Source organism: Terrapene carolina, unplaced genomic scaffold, assembly GCF_002925995.2.
Source record: "Terrapene carolina triunguis isolate 2854851 unplaced genomic scaffold, T_m_triunguis-2.0 Scaffold397, whole genome shotgun sequence".
NCBI lineage: Eukaryota > Metazoa > Chordata > Testudines > Emydidae > Terrapene > Terrapene triunguis.
In genome coordinates this window covers 2,143,620-2,162,684 of record NW_020664748.1, presented here as the reverse complement: position 1 = coordinate 2,162,684, position 19,065 = coordinate 2,143,620, and the positions used below count along the sequence as shown (strand labels likewise).

The following is a 19,065-nucleotide window of genomic DNA, read 5'->3' as shown; positions in this document are numbered from 1 at the left end:
CCGCCTCAATCTTCGAAAACGGAGATGCAGATTTGATATTTTAAACCCATTGCTGCCCTGCCACTTCCTAGTCTTACCGTGACCAGTGGCCGAAAGTGCCTTCGTAAGCCAAATAATATAACAGGAACACTGCCGGACCGGATCGGCACGTTAACCAACAACATCCTCCTGGGCACAGTGACCGGAAGTTGCCTTGGTACCGTCAGTGACCGGATTCCTGTAGAATCGGACACCGGAAGTCGTTTGAACCATGCGGTCACTATGACAACGGCCGGAAATTACGTCAGTTTTTTCGGCGCTGGCGGAAATGACGAAGGGGTTGGAGCGGAGGTGGCTGAGCCGGGTCGGAGCCATGTCAGCGGGGAGCACAGGGCAGCGAGATTCTGGGGCCGCTGGCGGGTGAGCCGGGAGCCAGGACTCGAGAGTCTGGTTCTGGTTGGTGGGTCGGGGTTTGGAGTCAGCATTTCAACGCGGGGGTCCGGGCCGAGGACGGTCGCTGCGGCTTGGGGTGGGGGGGAAACGGTTGGAGACTTCGGTGGGAAGTGTGAGGGGTGTCGGAGCGGAGATGAAGCTGAGCGTGTTTTGTTTTCCAGGCGCCGCAGTAAGTGGGACCAGCCCGGTCCGTCTCCTGCGCTTTTCATTCTCCCTGGTACGGCCCCACTGCCTGGCCGCCCTTTCCAGAGCAGCGGAGATGGCGTCTCCGGTGTGCCGGGTTCCGAGAGCTCTGCGGCCCCCTCAGGGGCTCTGGATGCAGCTGCTGCTGTGGCCGCGAAAATCAATGCGATGCTAATGGCTAAAGGAAAACTGAAACCAACATCGAACACCACAGACAAAGTGAGTGAGTGGCAGGGTAGGGGGTTGTGGCCACCTCTCTTTATGTGTGCTATAATACGTGAATATACTTTGCTACCAAAATACCTAGTGTCTAGATTGAGTAGACTTTTTTTTTATTGCAGTGCTTATTCCCCTCAACCCAATTGCCGAGTAAGCACTGAATTAGTTACGGCACACTTTTTTTTTATTTGTTAGTATGTAAATATCTACATTTACTGCAACACCCGAACGCCTATACAATTAATATTAATAGCTATATGCTGAATATAATTATCCCAGCCCCTGGTTACTGTTTGCAGCATTAGCATATTCTACAAATAATTTTTACCTTGAAGATCCTTTTTTTTTTTTTTCAAAAAGCAACAAAGTCTTGTGGCACCTTATAGACTAATAGATGTATTAGGGCATAAGCTTTTGTGGGTGAATACCCACTTCGTCAGATGCAGTAATTGTAGCCACATGTTCCCTTAATCAGCAGTTCACAGGGGAGGGATGAAGGGGCCATGACCCCAAGCTCGTTTATGTAGCTGGGAAAGGAAGGGAGGGAGAGATAACACTGCTTTATACAAAGAGTATCTTTTAGATCCCCACATTCCTTATGCAGCTGTATTAATCCTGAGGAAAAGGGAAGGGAGAGGGGTAGCACTTTATTTATCAAACGAAGAGACAGTGCCTGCCTGTGCCTTCCTCCCTAATACCATGCTACCAGTTACCCAGGTCTTTACTTAACCCTTACATATCCCAACAAACTTTGATAAAGCTAGCATGCTAAAAATGTCGGTGTAGCCGAGGCAGTGTGGGCAGCAGCACTGTCTAGCTGTCCGAGTATAATTCCGTCTGAGACTCTAAGCCTGTGCCATGTGTGCACTGCCACAACTACACCGTTATTTTTAGCATGCTAGCTCAATCAAAGCTAGGATGCATGTGTCTACCGGAACTGGAAATTATACCTCCAGCAGTAGTGTAGAGGAACCCCCTAGTCAGTAGTAGAGCCACATTTGAAACTCAGATGTTTCTGCCTCCTAGCCTTCTGTTCTAGCCAGTAGACATGTAATGTTTATAAACTTTTATTTAAAAACTGTGGATATTTATGGTACTTTTTACACTGTCATTTCTAGTACCTGCTGATGGTAGAAAGAGCCATCAATTCCACCAAGTTTGCATAATGTAACAGAGCCAGTGCTGTGAAGTTGCATTAAAAACTTGTAGTCCTTATTTTGTCAGAGTCTTTATTCACTGAGTAAAAATATTGAAATGATGGAAGGTTTATCTAAAACTTGCTTTGAAAATCTGTTTTATGTGCTTATGTAGTAAACATTTCTCTAAGAGTTCCTTGCTCCCAGGAATCTTCAGAATTTTGCTAACTGGTGAAATTGAAACCATTGGTTGATGAGTTTAATCTCTATGAAACAATCACAGAACCTCATTCTCTATTGTTTCATGATATGGGCTCCAACATGAGGATCTGAAGTTTTTGGCCTCAGTAGGGTGTTGCACCTCCTGGAAAGAAACATGGGGAGGTATTTTGATTTGAAGCAGTCTTCAAAATCACCGTTGAAGGAGTGCATGAAGTGTGTCCACTCTTTGGATGTTTTTGAGTATTGTAAAGTGTATTGTAACGTCTCATGTTTCCTAATTTACTTTGTTTCCGTAAACACCAATGAGACCATGTATTTCACTATTAGGTCCCCCTCAATTGTCTTTTCTCAAGACATAACATACCCAATATTTTTAATCTTTCCTCATAAGTCGTTTTTTCTAAACCTTTCATCATTTTTGTTGCTTTCCTCTGGATTCTCTCTAGTTTGTCCATATTGTCTTAAGGTGTGGTGCCCAAAACTGGACACAATATGCTCACCAGTGCCAAGCAGAGCGTAACATTTACCTGTGTCCTATGTATGATGCTCCTGTTAATACATCCCGAAACTATATTAGCACCAGATTATTGGTTTATAATTAATTTGTAATGCATTATAACCCCAAATCCTTTTCTGCAGTACTACTGTCTAGCCAGTTCTTCCCCATTTTCTATTTGTGCATTTAATTTTTCCATCCTAAATCTAGGAAATTGCACTTGACATTATTGAATTTCATCTAGTTAATTTCAGACCAGTTCTCCAATTTATCAAGATCATTTTGAATTCTAATCCTGTCCTCCAAAGTGATTGTAACCTCCTCCAGCTATACCTCTTTGTGCCTCTATTATCATGATTATTTGTTTTATTATAGCCTCTAGAAACTATAACTGAGGTCAGGGCCCCATTTTGTTATGCACTGTACCAACACATAGTAAAGGACAATCCAGCTTGGAAGAGTTTACAGTTTACACTAAGTGTGAAAGAAAGTATTATCCCCATTTTACACACGGGGAGTTGAGGCAAATAGAAATTGTCTTGTCCAAAGTCTCACAGGAATCCAATTCCTTAGCCACAAAGACCTTCCTTTCTCAGGTTCTTTGTCTGTAAAATGGGAATACTAATACCCATCTCAGAGAAGTGTTGTGAAGGATTAATCAGTTGGTATTTATACAGGGTGTTTGAAGATGTGAAGAGCTAGGTAAGTAATGAGTACTAGATATAACTAATAACTTATTTTATTGTTTGTAAAGCAAATGAGTTCAGGGAGTGAAAGGAGATATAGAAAGACAACATTGTTGTTTGTATTAAAGGACCATTCAGGTCAATTTGTCCTATTATACAGTGAAACTGAGCATTGCCATGTATCAAAGATTTGTAATCGTCTGTTGAAGCTACAGGCCCCAGGGAAAGGTCCGGCTACAAACAAAAGTAAAGATGACCTTGTAGTAGCAGAAGTGGAAATCAATGATGTGCCCCTCACATGCAGAAACCTGTTGACAAGAGGACAAACTCAGGACGAGGTGTGTAAAGAAGCTGCATCTAATTCTTTGGCTTTCAACTGTTTTTTTTTAAAATTTAAAAGGATTAATGTTCATTGATTCAGGGAAGGTTCCTAGCAAAAGTGTTTGGGTTGTGGGTAGGGAGAGAGCAGGGGTCTGTAAGCCACATGGTAATTTATTGGCCAGAGTGACTAGATTCTGAATTTGAAACTATGCAATATAATAGTGAAATATGTGACTGCTTGTAAAAATATTCAAAATAATTTACATAGACATCATGCTGAGACATGATAGACTGTGGTTGGACCAACATTCAGCTCTCCCATGAGTTAGTTTTAATGTTCCAGTTTGAGGAATCCATGTTAGAGGTGAACAACTAGATTAGAATGCTTATCTTCTAGGGACTGATCAAATCAATCTTACTTATGATGTTAGAATAGAAATGCCTTCTGTTCCAGATGGTCTTATTTATCTTGGGTATGACTTTGATTACTCACATAGCTGGAACATTTGTAAATGAATTGATTTTCCTGATTTTTTTCCTTCTCTTGCCTATAAAGGCAACACCTCTGCACAGTCTTTGTAGAAATATAGGAATTGCCATATTGGATCAGACCACTGGTCCATCTATTCTGGACTTCTGGCTGTGGCCAGTATCAGATGCTTCAAATAAAAATGTAAGAAACAAAGTGAAATAAATTGCCCCTGAAAGAAGTGTCTTGCTAATGCCCATTAGTGAGAGGTTAGCTTATATCCTGAAGCCAGAGGATTTGTAGTCTTTTTTTATTTTTATTTTTTTTAAAAGAAACCCCTGTAATTTGGTACCACAAACAAACAAAAGTCCCTTTTTCAGCTTTAAATATGTTCTTTCAATGTAATTTAATGTTGTCTTGTATAATTAAAGGTAAACTGAAGTGCCCAATGTAACTTTTGTGTAGTGTTTATAATCTCTCTATCAGGTAACATCTCTAAAAGCAACACTTTATATTGTTCCAGCAAATTTTTCTTAAACAAGTAGGTCTTCTCTGGCTTTTCCACATTAATAAAGGTCCGTGATTACTCTTCTGCTATTTTCCATGTCTTGTCCACAACTCAGCAGCAATTATTTTACAATCATCCTCCAATTCAAGTAGGGCTTTACTCAATTTTTTTTTTTAATGTCTATAGATAAGTCGTCTGAGTGGAGCAGCTGTCTCTACTCGAGGGAGGTTCATGACTGTGGAGGAGAAAGCAAAATTAGGACCTGGGTTTGTAGTTCTTTTAAATTATTTGGCATCATGGTTGGATACTTACGTGGATATATATAGTTACCCTCAAAGATTCTCTGTTACGTAGCAGGGTAAGTCAGTATTGTGGTTATTATGGAGGCTTTTAATAGGCTAATTATCATCAGGCTGAAACACTGATTGCATGTCTAGCTGTATTTGTATAGCACCTAGCACTGTGGGATCCTGGCCCATGACTAGGGCTCTTAATCGCTACGGCAGTGCAAATACTAAATAACTATGGTAATAATTGAACTAATATGAAATCAAAACTGCTTTCAGCTGCTCCCAGGAACTTTACCACCTGTGAAGGTTTATCTCTATCGTCAAGTATTTCAATGTGTAGTATTATGAGCATTTCAAGAATAAATTATTTACATTGAGACTAGGAATTCTTGCTTTGAGATTCAAGTGAAGCTTTAAATTAGTAGTTTATCAAAATGCTATTGATGGAATTACAGCATGATGTAAATTTTGAGGTACATTTTCTTTACATAACCAGCTCAAGGATAGGTGCCTTCATGAATGCTACCAGGGTGGAGTTTACTTTTTCAGATCTGTAAATGCATATTTAATATTTTGCTACACTATTAAATAGCATGTGTGTAGGAGATGTTATGTGCTTCATTATGGAACTCTGGATTATGGCTTGCATGCTGTTAAGAGTGAAATCCTGGCTCCAAGTCAATGGGAGTTTTGCCATTAGCTTCAGTAGAGCCAAGATGTCACTCCTAGTGAGGAGCACACTGGTGTGGAGCTTGCCACCTCTTGGGCCGTGACAGTAAAAGTCTGGGAGATGGCAGCATGCTAATATACGCAAACCAGAAAGTGAAACTGACAAAGCTTGGGCAATTGAACCAGATGAGTGAAATCCAAAGAGTAAATGCAATGTGTAAATGATGAAAAGTAATTATATTTTTCAAGTTCCTGGGTTTAATAATCTAGGGAGTCTTCATTCGTTCAAATAAGGAACTTCTGAATTTTTTTATGTGGACTATATGCCTTTGCCTATCAAGGGTCATGAAATTAAATGAAAAATACATAGTTAAGAAATACTCAGTTACTTTTATTTACACTTTCTTAGGCTGCTGATCTCTGCTTTGCTGCCATTTCTCTCAGAATTCAGCAGGGATTGTTGTTATACTTATTAAGGAAAAGTACGTAGCATTATCAAAACCATAAAGGAATTGGGATGAATTCATTACTGGATGGTGATGTCAGTGCCTCCATAGACTGTGCCTCCATAGACTGTTTTGGTTTTCTTTTAATAGGGATCGGCCTTTGTATCTCCATGTCCAGGGGCAGACACGGGAGCTAGTTGACAGTAAGTAATACATAGTTTTGTGTCCCTGTACTATTGTGTTTTTTTATTAATTTGATATATATTTTTATTATGAGCTGTAAATCATCTGGGAGAAAGTAACAGTTCATGCACTAATGGTAAATCCCTTGTTGGTTGAAAAGTCAGAAGCATCTTCCATTGCATCCTACAAGTCATCAAACTAAGGCTTTGATGGACCACAGGGTGTGACTTGTTGAGCTCAGGTGCAGCCCCACCATCAAAAGGAATAATCTGCCATCTGTCCCCAGGTGAGACACAGCAAGAACTGGCATGGTGGGGCATAGGTGGAGAGGCCCTCTCTCTGGTCATGTATATTCAAATCTAAGGATACACGCCTACATTTAAACCACTGCAGCGGCACAGCTTCAATACTGTAACTGCGCCACTGTAGTGCTGTAGTGTAGATGCTGCCTATGCCGACGGGAGGGGTTGTCCCATTGGTGAAGGTAATCCACCTTCCTGAGAGGCATAGCTAGGTTGATGGAAGAATTTTTCCATCAACCTAGCACTGTCTACACCAGGGGTTTAGGTCAGCATAGCTACATCTCTGAGGTGTGGATTTTTCACACCCCTGAAACACACAGCTATGCCAGTGTAAACTCCCAGTGTAGACTAGCCCTCAGTGGTGGTGTTACAAAAGGTGAGTTTTGAATTAGAGAGGCTAGATTGCATAGCCCACCAAGACAAATTTAAAAAAAACAAAGGAATAAGTGAAGTTGTTCAACTTCCCATCTGCTCTTCTTGTCAGTTCACCCTCCCAGTTTACCTCCTTTACGCTACTTGCAGCCCTCATATGCCCAACCTTTCCTGTAATGTACAGATTTGTCAATGTATGCAGATTTCAATTATGTAATTTCTACATACAGATATTTTAAAATAATTGCTAGTATAGATCACCCAACTGCATAGATTATCCTAAACATTACTGGGGGGGAAAAACGCATCTTATTACCACTTGCAGTCTGACACAGGGACCCCAGTTCTGGCCAGAATACCTGTTGGGTCCCCATGTTGGGAATTCTGTTGACACAGGGATAGCATAGGTCACCACATCCTATCCTCCTTTGCAGGCCCCATCATAATGGAATGTTGGAATATTGCTGGATCACTTTGTGGTTAGGATATTTTGGGCTGAGGAGCAGCTTCATAGGTAGCTGTGGGGGTAACAGCTGTAGATTAGAACAGCAGTTGTGGGTCATGCCAGTCCCTGAACCAGACCTGAATTCAGCAGTTGCAAAGGTGGGGTAAAGCGACCTTTGCTCCTCTGTTTGTTGGATTGCACCTGGGCAATATCTGGCTCCATATCAACCATATTTATTTGTTCTATGTTTATGCATTAATGACTAATACAGAGATAGTGTGGCTTGCATTTACATTGTTTGTGATTCTGTACATCGTTTTTATTTATATTTGTAAATGAGCTATGGTGGTATTTTGCATCTGGAACCATAGACTCCTTTAACATGAGCTTTCAGTATTTTTACATTTTAATTTCAAGTATTTTGATTTTTCTCACTTTGAAATTCTGAATTAGTATTCTGTCTCCAAGCATATTGATAGCAAAATTCCACCCAGAATCTAGGATGCACAAATGAGCTGGAACCAGAGCTATTAAGTTCTAATGTTTTTACCAGAATGTAATGTTCACATGGCTCCCCAATATAAACAGGTCTTTTATTTTAGCCTATTTTGGGAAACAAAAACTAGATTGAAAAATAGGAAACTAGTTTAAAAAAATCGTAAAGGTTGAGAATTCACAAGTAAAAGACTTTCACTGTGGAGTAATGGGTAGTGGTAAGGAGGAGGCCCATGGACTCTTCATATTAGAGACTGGAAAGTGATGCTGTGGAACTTTTTTTTTTAAACTGTTTTTAGGATTTCTAATCAATGGGTGGTATGCTTCCTGTTTTGTTTCTCATGAATGATGGTGGTGATCCCTGAGAGCATTTGTAATTTTACTTGTTTAAGTGTTAAATTAATAACTGACTAAAGTCAGTTGGGAATGGTTAACTTAATGGAGAAAGAATGATTTGTTTGAATCCCAGGAACAATGTGCTCTTAAGCTCCGTGTGAAAGGTACTCATGTTCATGATGAGAAAACAGAACTAAAAATGCCTGTGTTCTTTTTAAAATATCTATAATCCGATCTTTTAAATAATGAAAATTAAGAAAATAGTTCTCTCCTGGGTGAAGTCACTTCCCGAAGTTTCATCTGGTGAAAAATTGCTAGCAAAAAATAAAATAAAAAAACCCTAACATTTATAATGGAAATAAGGGCAAACATCTATCTAGTAATAGTATCAATAAGAGTGATTCTCTTCTGTTAAGGATTAAATGAAATCAGTAAAATCCTCAAGATGACTTAGTTTTCAGTAGTCTAAATGTATGTGGAGTAGTGGGAACATGATTTAAATGATATTTAATATAACAAATAATGTGAGGATGTGGTAAATTAAGTGGTCCAGGAGTAGAATTGCAGTACAGTGACTGTGTAGACAAAAAACGTTTTTTTTATCAGTTGCCTTAGTTTGCTTTTGGTCAGGTATCTTGGCCACATGTCCTTTTAGCACTCCAAAGTTAGCATGTGTATAATACTAGTATAAATGTAGAGTATTTTTTTTTCCTGTGTAAACTGACTGGAATGCCAGGGCTGTATTTTGTTTAGCACCTTGTCACTTTAAGGGTTGAAACTCTTCTCAAGAGGTCAGAATGAAACAGATCCAGGGAACGGGATATGATTGCAGCAGTTTATTGCTCCTGGAAGACTTTCCACCACTGGGTTGTTAAAATCAGGCAAGCCAGTAATGCAGATATTGTTTACAGCAAGAGCAGGTTTCTGGTTTGGGTAGTCCAATCAAAGGAAAGGAATTAAAGTATGAAGAACCCAAAGTTTGGTAGCATGCTTTTCCTGAAATTAAAGTGGTATTATGTTATACCCAACAGGAGCTGTAAACCGAATTAAAGAAATAATTACTAATGGAGTAGTGAAAGCTGCCACTGGTTCCAGTCCAACTTTCAATGGAGCTACAGTTACCGTTTATCACCAGCCTGCTCCCATTGCCCAACTGTCTCCCGCTGTTGGCCAGAAGCCTCCATTCCAATCAGGGGTATGTAATGCATACCTGTGATTCTTATGGTATTTTTATGCTCATATTGTAAGATTTATCCATTTATAAATTTGTCTTTTTAAACTTTTATTCACTGTGATAACTGGAGGACTAACAAGGTGGAGTCTGTAAAGTGGGGCTCTGCTGATACCATCCTCCTATAGGAAGGGGACGGAGAGAGCAGTCCTACTTACAGAAGAGCAGAGGACTCACTGTACCATCCAACATTTAAACTTCCTCTTACAGAAGTCAGAATAATTAACCCTTGAAAATGAGTTGTAAACTTTATACATGGAATGATTAGCTGTCTACTGTTATGTTTGCAGATGCATTATGTTCAGGACAAATTATTTGTTGGTCTGGAACATGCTGTACCTACATTTAATGTGAAGGAAAAGGTGGAAGGGCCTGGCTGCTCCTACTTACAACACATTCAAATTGAGACTGGTGCCAAGGTTTTCCTACGTGGGAAGGGCTCAGGCTGCATAGAGCCAGCTTCAGGCAGAGAAGCCTTTGAACCTATGTACATCTACATAAGGTATGGGTAATTTTAAGAAGCCGTGCGATGTAGTTATTCTGAATGTAATTTCAGGTTATGCTGAAAGCATAGAAATATCTTCATCTGATAACTGAGTAAGCTTGAATGAAAGTCTCTAATGTAGCAACTGCTTTTCTTAAGAAGTAAAATTGCATGCAGTTTAATCTTAACTTACTGCTTTGCACAAGAACACGGTACAGTGTAGTTCTGGTTGGATTTCTTTAGAAAGAGATGTTATGCCCCTGTTTAAATCTTTCATAAAACACTACTATATCTATAGACTCTAAGCACCTTCAAATTGTTATTGAGAGGAGATGGGCTACAGGAAGAATGTAGTATTTTCCTTTTTAATGTTGACTGCCAGTGTCTTATAAGTGGTAGAATTTAAAAGGAAAACACAATGTCCTTCTTCCAATCAGGTTACTGACCTCTGTAGTACTTCTTGCAGCAGCTGAGCCTCTCTGAACTTTCATTTTAAAAGGCAGTGGGGGCACATTTACTTTCTAAATGACAGTAAAAGTTCAGAGGTCTAGATGTGCTGTTGAGCAGACAAGCAGTTGATCACCTATGTGAAGGGATAGGGAAAAGGCCTGGTGCTACGCTACCAATGGAGGAAGTAAAGAGGAAGAAGCACCCAAGTCTAGTCATAAAATTCAGCCATAAAAAAGCAAGACCACTAATGCACTTTTTTCAAGTTCCTGACTCTTGTTTTTTCAGTCATCCAAAACCAGAAGGTCTGGCAGCTGCCAAAAAGCTGTGTGAGAATTTATTACAAACTGTAAGTGACTTTTCATGGCAGCTTATTCACATAAATATGAGATTTTAGGGTCCCTTTTAGCTCTGCTATGCCTCAGTGTTGTAACTGCTTTTATTATGCTCTCAGCAAAACTTTTCATAAGCTTTGACATGCTGGTGGTGGTATGTCTCAAGGAAACAACTGGCTTTGAGCAGGGGCGTGTGAAGAGGGGGCAAATGGGCACGGGTCCTCTCAGTAATTGGCGGGGGATGCAGAACTCTTCCTGCTCCTGGGCTGCGGCAGGGAGAGTGAGAGAGCTCCCCTCTCCCCACAGCAGCCCCAGGAGAGTGGGACTCCTTCTGCCCCAGGGCTGCAGCGGGAAGAGCGGAACTTCTCTAGCTCCGGGCTCTCCCTGCCACAGCCCCAGGGCTGAAGGAGTTCTCTCTCCCGCTGCAGCCCCTGGGGAGAAGAGCACTCTCACTTTTCCCCACCGCAGCCCAGGAACAGGAGGAGTTTGCTTCCCCACCCCTGCTGGAGGAGTTCGGTGTCCCCCACCAGTGCCCTTCCCAAAAGCAGTAAAATTTACATTTCTGCACATACCCTTGGGAGGGATATTAAATTACTTTCAGAACACACTTGCATTAAGGAACCTCTTAAGCAGCAGCAGAAAACTTAAATTAATCAGGGTGCATACCACTTACAGAGACCCTACTGTTTCTCATGGTGGTTGCACCATCTTACTATACTTTCTTGAGAGTTTCAGGAGACACAATGTATTGCAACATAACATTGTCCAATGCCAATTCATGTTTTGCTCATATTCAGATGTATGTAGAATCCACTTATCTCTTTCTCTGTTATGGTGTTAGGATATATTGCATAAAAACAGCTCAATCTGGTGTGCCAAATTCTTCCTTGTACTATCAGCGCTCAAATATGGGCTCCTCATGGCCTTTTGGACATTCTAAAGTGAACTTCTAAGGATAAAAATACTTCAGAATGTCATATCTAACCTTTAGTGACTCCAACAATACATCTCTGATAGAAATCTGTCATGCTCACATGCCATACCAGTGACTTAGCTTTGCCCTTTTCCTTTTATTGCTTGGATCATTATCATTATTATCGTTACTGTGCTTTTGGTAGAACCTAGAATCAGGGCCACATTGTGCTAGTTGCTGGATAAATATGTAGTAAGAAATATTCTTTGCCCCAAAGAGCTAGTCTGACATGGTATATATTTATTTGCTAATCTATTAATGTCTTTTGAAGGTTCATGCTGAATACTCCCGATTTGTGAATCAAATAACCACTGCAGTACCTTTAGCAGGTATGTGTTAATATCTTTGAAGTTTGCAAGTTACATTGTTTCTATGAGCAATATTTACACTTACATATATATTAGTCAGATGGTATTGGGCAACAGTCTTATTTTTCTCTGTTAATTTTGAAAGTCTTCCCCTCATTTATCTTCAGTGAACAACAGCTGACCTTCTTTACCTTTCCTCGTCAGTTAAATGGATTTTTTTAGATTCTGCAGCTGATTTAGAAGTAATTGTTTTTATTTTTTTTTCTCCCCCACCAGGTTTCACACAACCTGCTGCTATAAATAGCATACCTCCGCAGCCATCATACTATCCATCCAATGGCTACCAGTCCGGTTACCCTGTTGTTCCTCCTCCTCAGCAGCCAGTTCAACCACCTTATGGAGTACCAGGCATAGTACCACCTGCAGTGCCACTGGCACCTGGAGTGTTAACAGCATTACCCACAGGAGTACCACCTGTGCCCACACAGTATCCAATTTCACAAGTACAACCTCCAGCTAGCACCGGCCAGGTAGGGAAAGGGATGCGTAACTTGGCCTAAAGTTCTTGGGTAACAAGTTTCTGCCTCTGCTAACAGAAAAATCTTTATAGTAGCTCTAAGACTCAAGATGACGACTTCTTCAGGATATGCTTGTATAAAATACTTCTGCTATTTTGTTGGGTCTCTTCGAGTCAAGTACTGCTACAATCACCTAAGAGATGACAGCTCCATTCATAGCATGTATCCATTAGTCAGGCAGAAATTTCTTGAATTCCTGTTATCTTTGTTAATGTTGGAAATAATTTTAATTACCACAGGCATTGTCATAAACTGCACTACAGTTACACTGGTAGCGCAGGTTTGAATAGCTATCACTTTAAGATAGCATTCCACAACTTTGCTACTTAGTGGGCCTTTAAACTAAATAAAATTTTTAAATTATCTGCCTTTTTAGTACTTATAAGGAGAAATTAGTGAAGTGTATTTTATTCCTTTGTGTAAACTTTAATCAGTTTAAACCATTATCTTTGTTAGCATGTAAGAATCTGATAGTATACGATCTTTTTAATTTTTTGTGGTCACTAGAGTCCGCTGAGTGGGCCTTTTCTTCCTGCTGCCCCAGTAAAAACAACCTTGCCGACTGCTACACTGCCACAAGTCCAACCGCAGCCTCAGGGCCAAAAGAGGCGCTTCACTGAGGAGCTACCAGATGAGAGAGAGTCAGGACTGCTGGGATACCAGGTGCAATAAAATAAGCAATTTTAGTACCTGCCTCCAGTTCCCTTCCCTACAAAGAGACTTTGCTGTAAACTGGTCATTCTTAATGTAGTTTGAGTTGTTTCATGACTGTCATCTAAGACCTTTAGGAGATGCTAGTGAATGATTAAATAGAATTTTAAATGTAATCATGAGTGGTGAAGATGAGACTTCACACTTCTGTTCTTTGGAACAGATGCACCATTTGCATCTAGTGCCTCCCATTTCTTTCAGACAAAAATTAAATAATTCTTTCCCTTTCACTGTCTTCCATAATGAAAAGCAATTGTTGCTTTTGTTGTGAGAAAAAGTATATTGATTGCTTCCAGAATCTTCTATTCAGGTTTTTAGCAGTTTTAGTAGTTAGGAGGATTACAGTAAGACTAGACTTAATTTTTTTTTGTTTGTGATAGCATGAGGCATAAAGTCATGATAAAAATCTTACTCCATACAAACAGCCATATTTAATTTAATAAAAATGTAATATAATTTACCACTGTTCCTCAGACACTTCCATGTGTAAGGGAAGTTTCCACCATGGAAAAGTGCCTTCTCATGCCTGAAGTATTTTCCTGAGTCCAAATTGCCCCTGGTAAAATTTAACCAAACTTGCATTTAAAAGGCTGTTTTGGCAGAAAACATTTAAAAAATTACTCAGGATCAGAATCTCAAATGGCAGATATGTTTGCACCCACAAATGTATGTGAGGTGAAAATTGGTGCTTCAAATAGCATTTTGATTTAGCCTATGAAGGAAGATAGTTGTCCGACTGCTTAATGGCTGTACAATCAAGCACTGTGGGGAAGATGAGCTAGATGATGTGTAAGGTCTCTTCTACCTCAGCACTTGGTCCCAGATTTTTAAAAGTATTTAGGCATTGCGGTGCTCAGTGTTGCAACGTCTAACTGGTTCGGGAGCCTAAATTTAATTTTCAAAAGGGATTAAAGCACTTTAAGAGTCTGAATACCTTTAAAAATCTGGGCTTTAGACACTGGTTACAGAAGACACTGTGGTTACAGATGCAATACAAAATGCTTTGTGACAATTCATAGATGTTTATATACATAAGTTACCTTGTTCAGGATACTGTAGGGAAAAGCATTTTGAATAACTACATTAGAGAGCAGTAGATATTTCCTGATCTCTTATGTATAGTGCAATCACAAAAATATTAGATCCAGAAAATTGGAAATATTAAACCCAGTCTGTAGTTTGCAATATACTCCGAAAGGTTGGTCTTCCTGACATTTTCATTAAGGAGATGTAGCTTATATCATAGTTGTAGATTTGCTAATGCCATGTGTTTTTCTGCTCATAGCATGGACCCATTCATATGACTAATTTAGGTACAGGCTTCTCCAGTCAGAGTGAAATCGATGGGGCAGGATCGAAGCCAGCAAGTTCCTCGGGAAAGGAGAGAGAGAGGGACAGGTAAATGTTGTGTTTAACTAAAGTATGAAAAGTTTACAGTCATATATGTTAATCCTAAAGAAAAGCTGAACTTCTAAATCGGTGTTTCTCAACTGGTGGGCTGTGACCCACACAGGGGTCACAAAAGCCAATCACAAGGGTTGTGAGGCACTGAAAATTTTCTTATTATCTAAAGATGATTTTTGGTTCCCACTCCCTGCAAACCCTTACCTTCAAGGTTAAGTATTCTCTGTCAACATCTTGAAACACTCAAAAATTATGTAGGCTTCTCAATGAGATGTTTAGTAAATGTGAAGGCGTTGCAATTTTTTTTTTTTACTTCAAAAAAGGAATTGCCAATTCAAAGAGGTTCAGAAATAATGTTCTAGATCTTATTTGAGGTCATGAAAAAATACATCTGGGATATTGGTAAAGTTTTAAAAACTCTCAAATCTGCTTTAGAACTAAGTGAATAACTTTCTTAGGTATTTTGAAATGTAAGTGATCAGATTATCAAATTATTTGGAAACTTAATCATGATGAGCTATCCATGAGATGGCCCATCTACTTAGTTTGTTGTTGTGCTTGATGGGGAAAATACCATGCAAGCAGGATGTTTCCTTTAAAATCATAAGACAATGTTAATCTGTTTCTGGCAGATCTTTAGCAAGATGTTAGAATTCACTCCAATCCCATGTTGTGTAATTTTACACCCTCTCTCTCCTCTTTAAATCCCTCTTAACGCAATACTTCATACTGCTTAATTATCGAATAATTAAATTAATCAAATAGGTCAATAATTATTTAAAAATTATTAAATTATTTAATAATTAAAGAATACTTTTATTAAAACAGGCAGTTGATGCCTCCACCAGCTTTTCCAGTGATCGGAATGAAAACAGAATCCGAAGAAAGAAATGGATCGGGGTCCTTATTGGGCAACCACGGTGAGCACAATGGACAAAACAAATTCATATGCAAAAGCAAGCTTGACTTGCAAGGCACTGATATAATGTTGACTTTGGCAAATACTGAAAAGCCCAATCAATTCTGGTCTGTGCTTGGGATTGCAACTCCAAGTGAGAGGATGGGCCTGTTCCACTGGCTTTAAACCCATGCATTTCTTACATAGATTTGAACTGTCAACACATGAGATATCTAGTTTCTGAGAGCTAAGGTAAATATTTAAATGAGCGTTAGAAAAGCCTTGGGAACTGTGATATGTTTAACTCCTATTTTGAAAGAAAGGAAGGCCTCTTTTTTTTTTTATTTTGATAATCAGCCCAGGCACAGCTCATAAGAATTGCTCTGTAACACCGGTATATCACATAGTTTTACATTACCATCAGGCTCAAATTGTATAGCTCTGTATATTAAACCAGTCATTAACATAAGCCATGTGTCTAGTAGACATTCTCCTGAAGTGGTCCACAACTAACAGAAATCCTTAGTGGATTCCATCTTTTCATAGGATTCTGTAGCATCAAATATTTGCTACTTGAGAGAACATTTTAAATCCTTGTACTTGTAAATGCCCTGAAAGTTGCACATTTCCTTGTATCAAAGAGCTTCAGACACAGTATATTAGTTTAACCTCAGTTTTTCTCCAGTATTGATGCCAGAGTTTGCCATTGTATTAGACTTCTTATGATTAAATTTGGACTTTTCTTTACATATTTATCTCTTAACGGTGAAATTGCAGTCACTTAAACTCATTTGCTAACTTTACCTTTCTTTTGTGTTTCTTTTTTCTTTCTCTGCTCTCTTACATGGTTCTGATGGATCACATGTGCCGTTGCTGGTGCTGTTTCGTGTGACATCCGACCTTGGGTGACCATTGACCCTGTGACCTCAAAATGGTGTCCAACTAACAATTTATAATTAACGTCTTTTTTTATTAATTAACTTGTTTGGGGTATTTTTATCTTTTTCTTCCTTCTTTGGGGGGGGAGATGTTTTTTTTCCTCTAGATCATCCAGCTAAGAAGATGAAAACTGCTGAAAAGGGGTTTGGATTGGTGTCTTATACTGGAGATTCATCAGATGAAGAAGAGGAACATGGTGGCCATAAAAATGCAAGTACTTTTTCACAGGGATGGAGTTTGGGATACCAGTATCCTTCCTCACAACAACGAGCTAAACAACAGATGCCATTTTGGATGGCACCATAGAAGCTATAGAACAGTTTTTGTACCCTCAGTTACACCTTTTTTCTCTAGCAATAATGCATGTATATTACAAAACGAACTTTGCAAATGTACATTGTTCTTACCTTTACAGAAGCTGCTAAAGGTGCACTATTCCCTTTTGAAAGGGGTTCTATAATATTTTTACAATCCATATTTCTGCAGTGAATTTGTCATCTATGAAAAGTTATTTGAAATCACAAACTCAGTGCAGCACGGACTTTTTATACAATGATGGAAAGTGCTCACAGAACAAGAACAGGGAGGTATGTCGCTCCCCCCGCATTTTCCATGTGCCCTGGATAGCTTCAGAAATGGAGACAGCCAGCCAGGCTGACTTAAATACAGATTTTGTGTGTTTATTTTAAGTAATTTTCCTTTTGTCAACTTGTGTTTGTCAGTGGTGACAACAGATGTCCTCAATGTTTGGACTTTCACTGGAGAAAGGAAAATCTATGCATTACACAATTTTTAAGATCATGTTTCCTTAAATTCCTAATTTTATTTACTTTAAGCAGTTCCCATGTGTTCCCCCCCCCTTTAGTTCCAAAATGCAATTTCAGTAACTCAAAATAACTTTTGATTCTAGTCAAATTTCTTGGCGTGTGGGGGGGAAATGTAGGTTTTCCACATAATTTTCTATTTTGGATGGATTTGGCTTGCTACTAATACTTGGACATACTTGGTATATCAGTGGTATGTACACTCTAACCACCTTCAGCTGGTCCATGTGATATACTTGTCATGTTGGTGTTAGTCTGTCATTAATTTCCGAGTCTGATTCCACCAGTTTTGTTTTATGACTGTTTAACAAAGAAATATAGCATCCTGGTTTGTGCATCTCCAAAGACCGGATTGCAAGCACTGCTATTACACTGAAGCACAGAAGCGGAACCTCTGAATAAATTGTGGATTGTTTACAGTGACTGGAACTGCAAAGGGGCCTTTCTTATCATGGCAAGCTGTTGCCAAAAGATTACTCTTTTGTATTGATAACATTGATGTGTGAATCCACTAATGTGTGGTGGGACACAATGTAAATGGAGGTGCAGGTCTGCATTTGAAACATGAGTAATAGTTTGAAGTATTGTAATAAGTGTAACTTTTACACATTTTGACTACCTTGCAGGCTGGCTGGCTTTGTATAAACTTATTCTCTGGTTTCCTACATGTTGTAAATAATTATAGAAACATAATTTCCTTATAAATAAATGTACAAATATTCCTTTTGCTTCCATCTTTTTTCTTCAGCTCTATCAGATAACTTTCTTGGGTACAGCACAGTCACCTGGGGCGGGAATGGTGACAACCTCGGTCTTAATTTGGTGTTTTAACAGACACAGACTTTGGTGAAATATTCTTACTAAGAAAAGGTTTTAAAACCTTAACCGTTTTTAATGGGACACAACGTGAAAATCACTTTTCTGTCTGAAAATATTGTACCTTTTTATTGTTACAGGTCGCTAAGACTACCATAACTGGACATTAGCAGTAGCTTATTTTTTCCATTTGACAGAACTTTGTGTGAGTGCAAAGGAGCAGAAAAACAATGGGCCACATATCGCATCTTTTAAAATAGTATCAAAAAATGGATTTTTTTTTTAAACCAGTTGGACCATTTAGTTCTGCTCATTTGTAGTAGCAAGCAATCTAGAAATAAAAAAAAAATGTAAAGGAAATTCCCCACTTAAACTTGGTCTACAATTAAAAAAAAAAAAAAATAGAAGTTTTTGTTCTGTTCTATTTAGGTTCTTTTGCTACCCTCATCACTGCAATATCTGAGCCCCTTTCGGTAGTGCATCAAGCAATGTGACTAACTTCTATCACGTGACTTTTTCCCGCTTTCTCTCTCATCCTCTGTACAAGGGCAGAATTGTTTATGCAATGTAGTGCTTTGGTTTGGCAGGGCTTTTATTGTTGGGTTTGATTTTATTTATATATATGTATATGTTATGCTTAGAGCACCATATCTTATCACCTGCTTTTAAAACCAATTCCCATAAACTATTTTTAATAAACCCCAGTCCTGCAAACACTTATGCACTTGCTTTTCTTTAAAAGGATGAGTAGTCCTACTGAAATCAAAGTCAAGGGGGCCAGTCTCTCAGTTTAATAGTTTCCCAGTGTTTTGAAATCTGACCATACCCATGTTTACTTGCTGCTAATTATAGCGAGGTAGCTAGAAACTACCAGATAGTCTTTTTGACATTAATTATTAGCAGAAAT

At 39.0% G+C, this 19,065-nt stretch overlaps 1 protein-coding gene and 1 non-coding gene across 5 annotated transcripts; both read left to right on the top strand.

Annotated features, from left to right (window-relative positions):
- The first annotated feature begins 307 nt into the window (after nucleotides 1-307).
- KHDC4 (KH domain containing 4, pre-mRNA splicing factor) lies at nucleotides 308-18,063 on the top strand. 4 transcript variants are annotated; one of them, XM_024205487.1, is made up of 14 exons: nucleotides 308-399; nucleotides 594-834; nucleotides 3,584-3,712; nucleotides 4,859-4,938; nucleotides 6,228-6,280; nucleotides 9,242-9,405; nucleotides 9,732-9,943; nucleotides 10,661-10,721; nucleotides 11,952-12,009; nucleotides 12,265-12,518; nucleotides 13,074-13,229; nucleotides 14,563-14,675; nucleotides 15,510-15,601; nucleotides 16,625-18,063. In XM_024205487.1, exons 1-14 carry the CDS (start codon nucleotides 308-310, stop codon nucleotides 16,822-16,824), a joined length of 1,905 nt encoding a protein of 634 aa, XP_024061255.1. In that variant the 3' UTR covers nucleotides 16,825-18,063. The 4 variants fall into 4 exon arrangements, with proteins under 4 accessions (XP_024061255.1, XP_024061257.1, XP_026513861.1 ...); XM_024205489.1 differs by having other exon boundaries at nucleotides 318-399; nucleotides 3,590-3,712; XM_026658076.1 differs by having other exon boundaries at nucleotides 318-399; nucleotides 16,634-18,063.
- On the top strand, nucleotides 9,508-9,635 carry LOC112110483. The gene has a single exon (XR_002908415.1).
- Nucleotides 18,064-19,065: the final 1,002 nt, after the last annotated feature.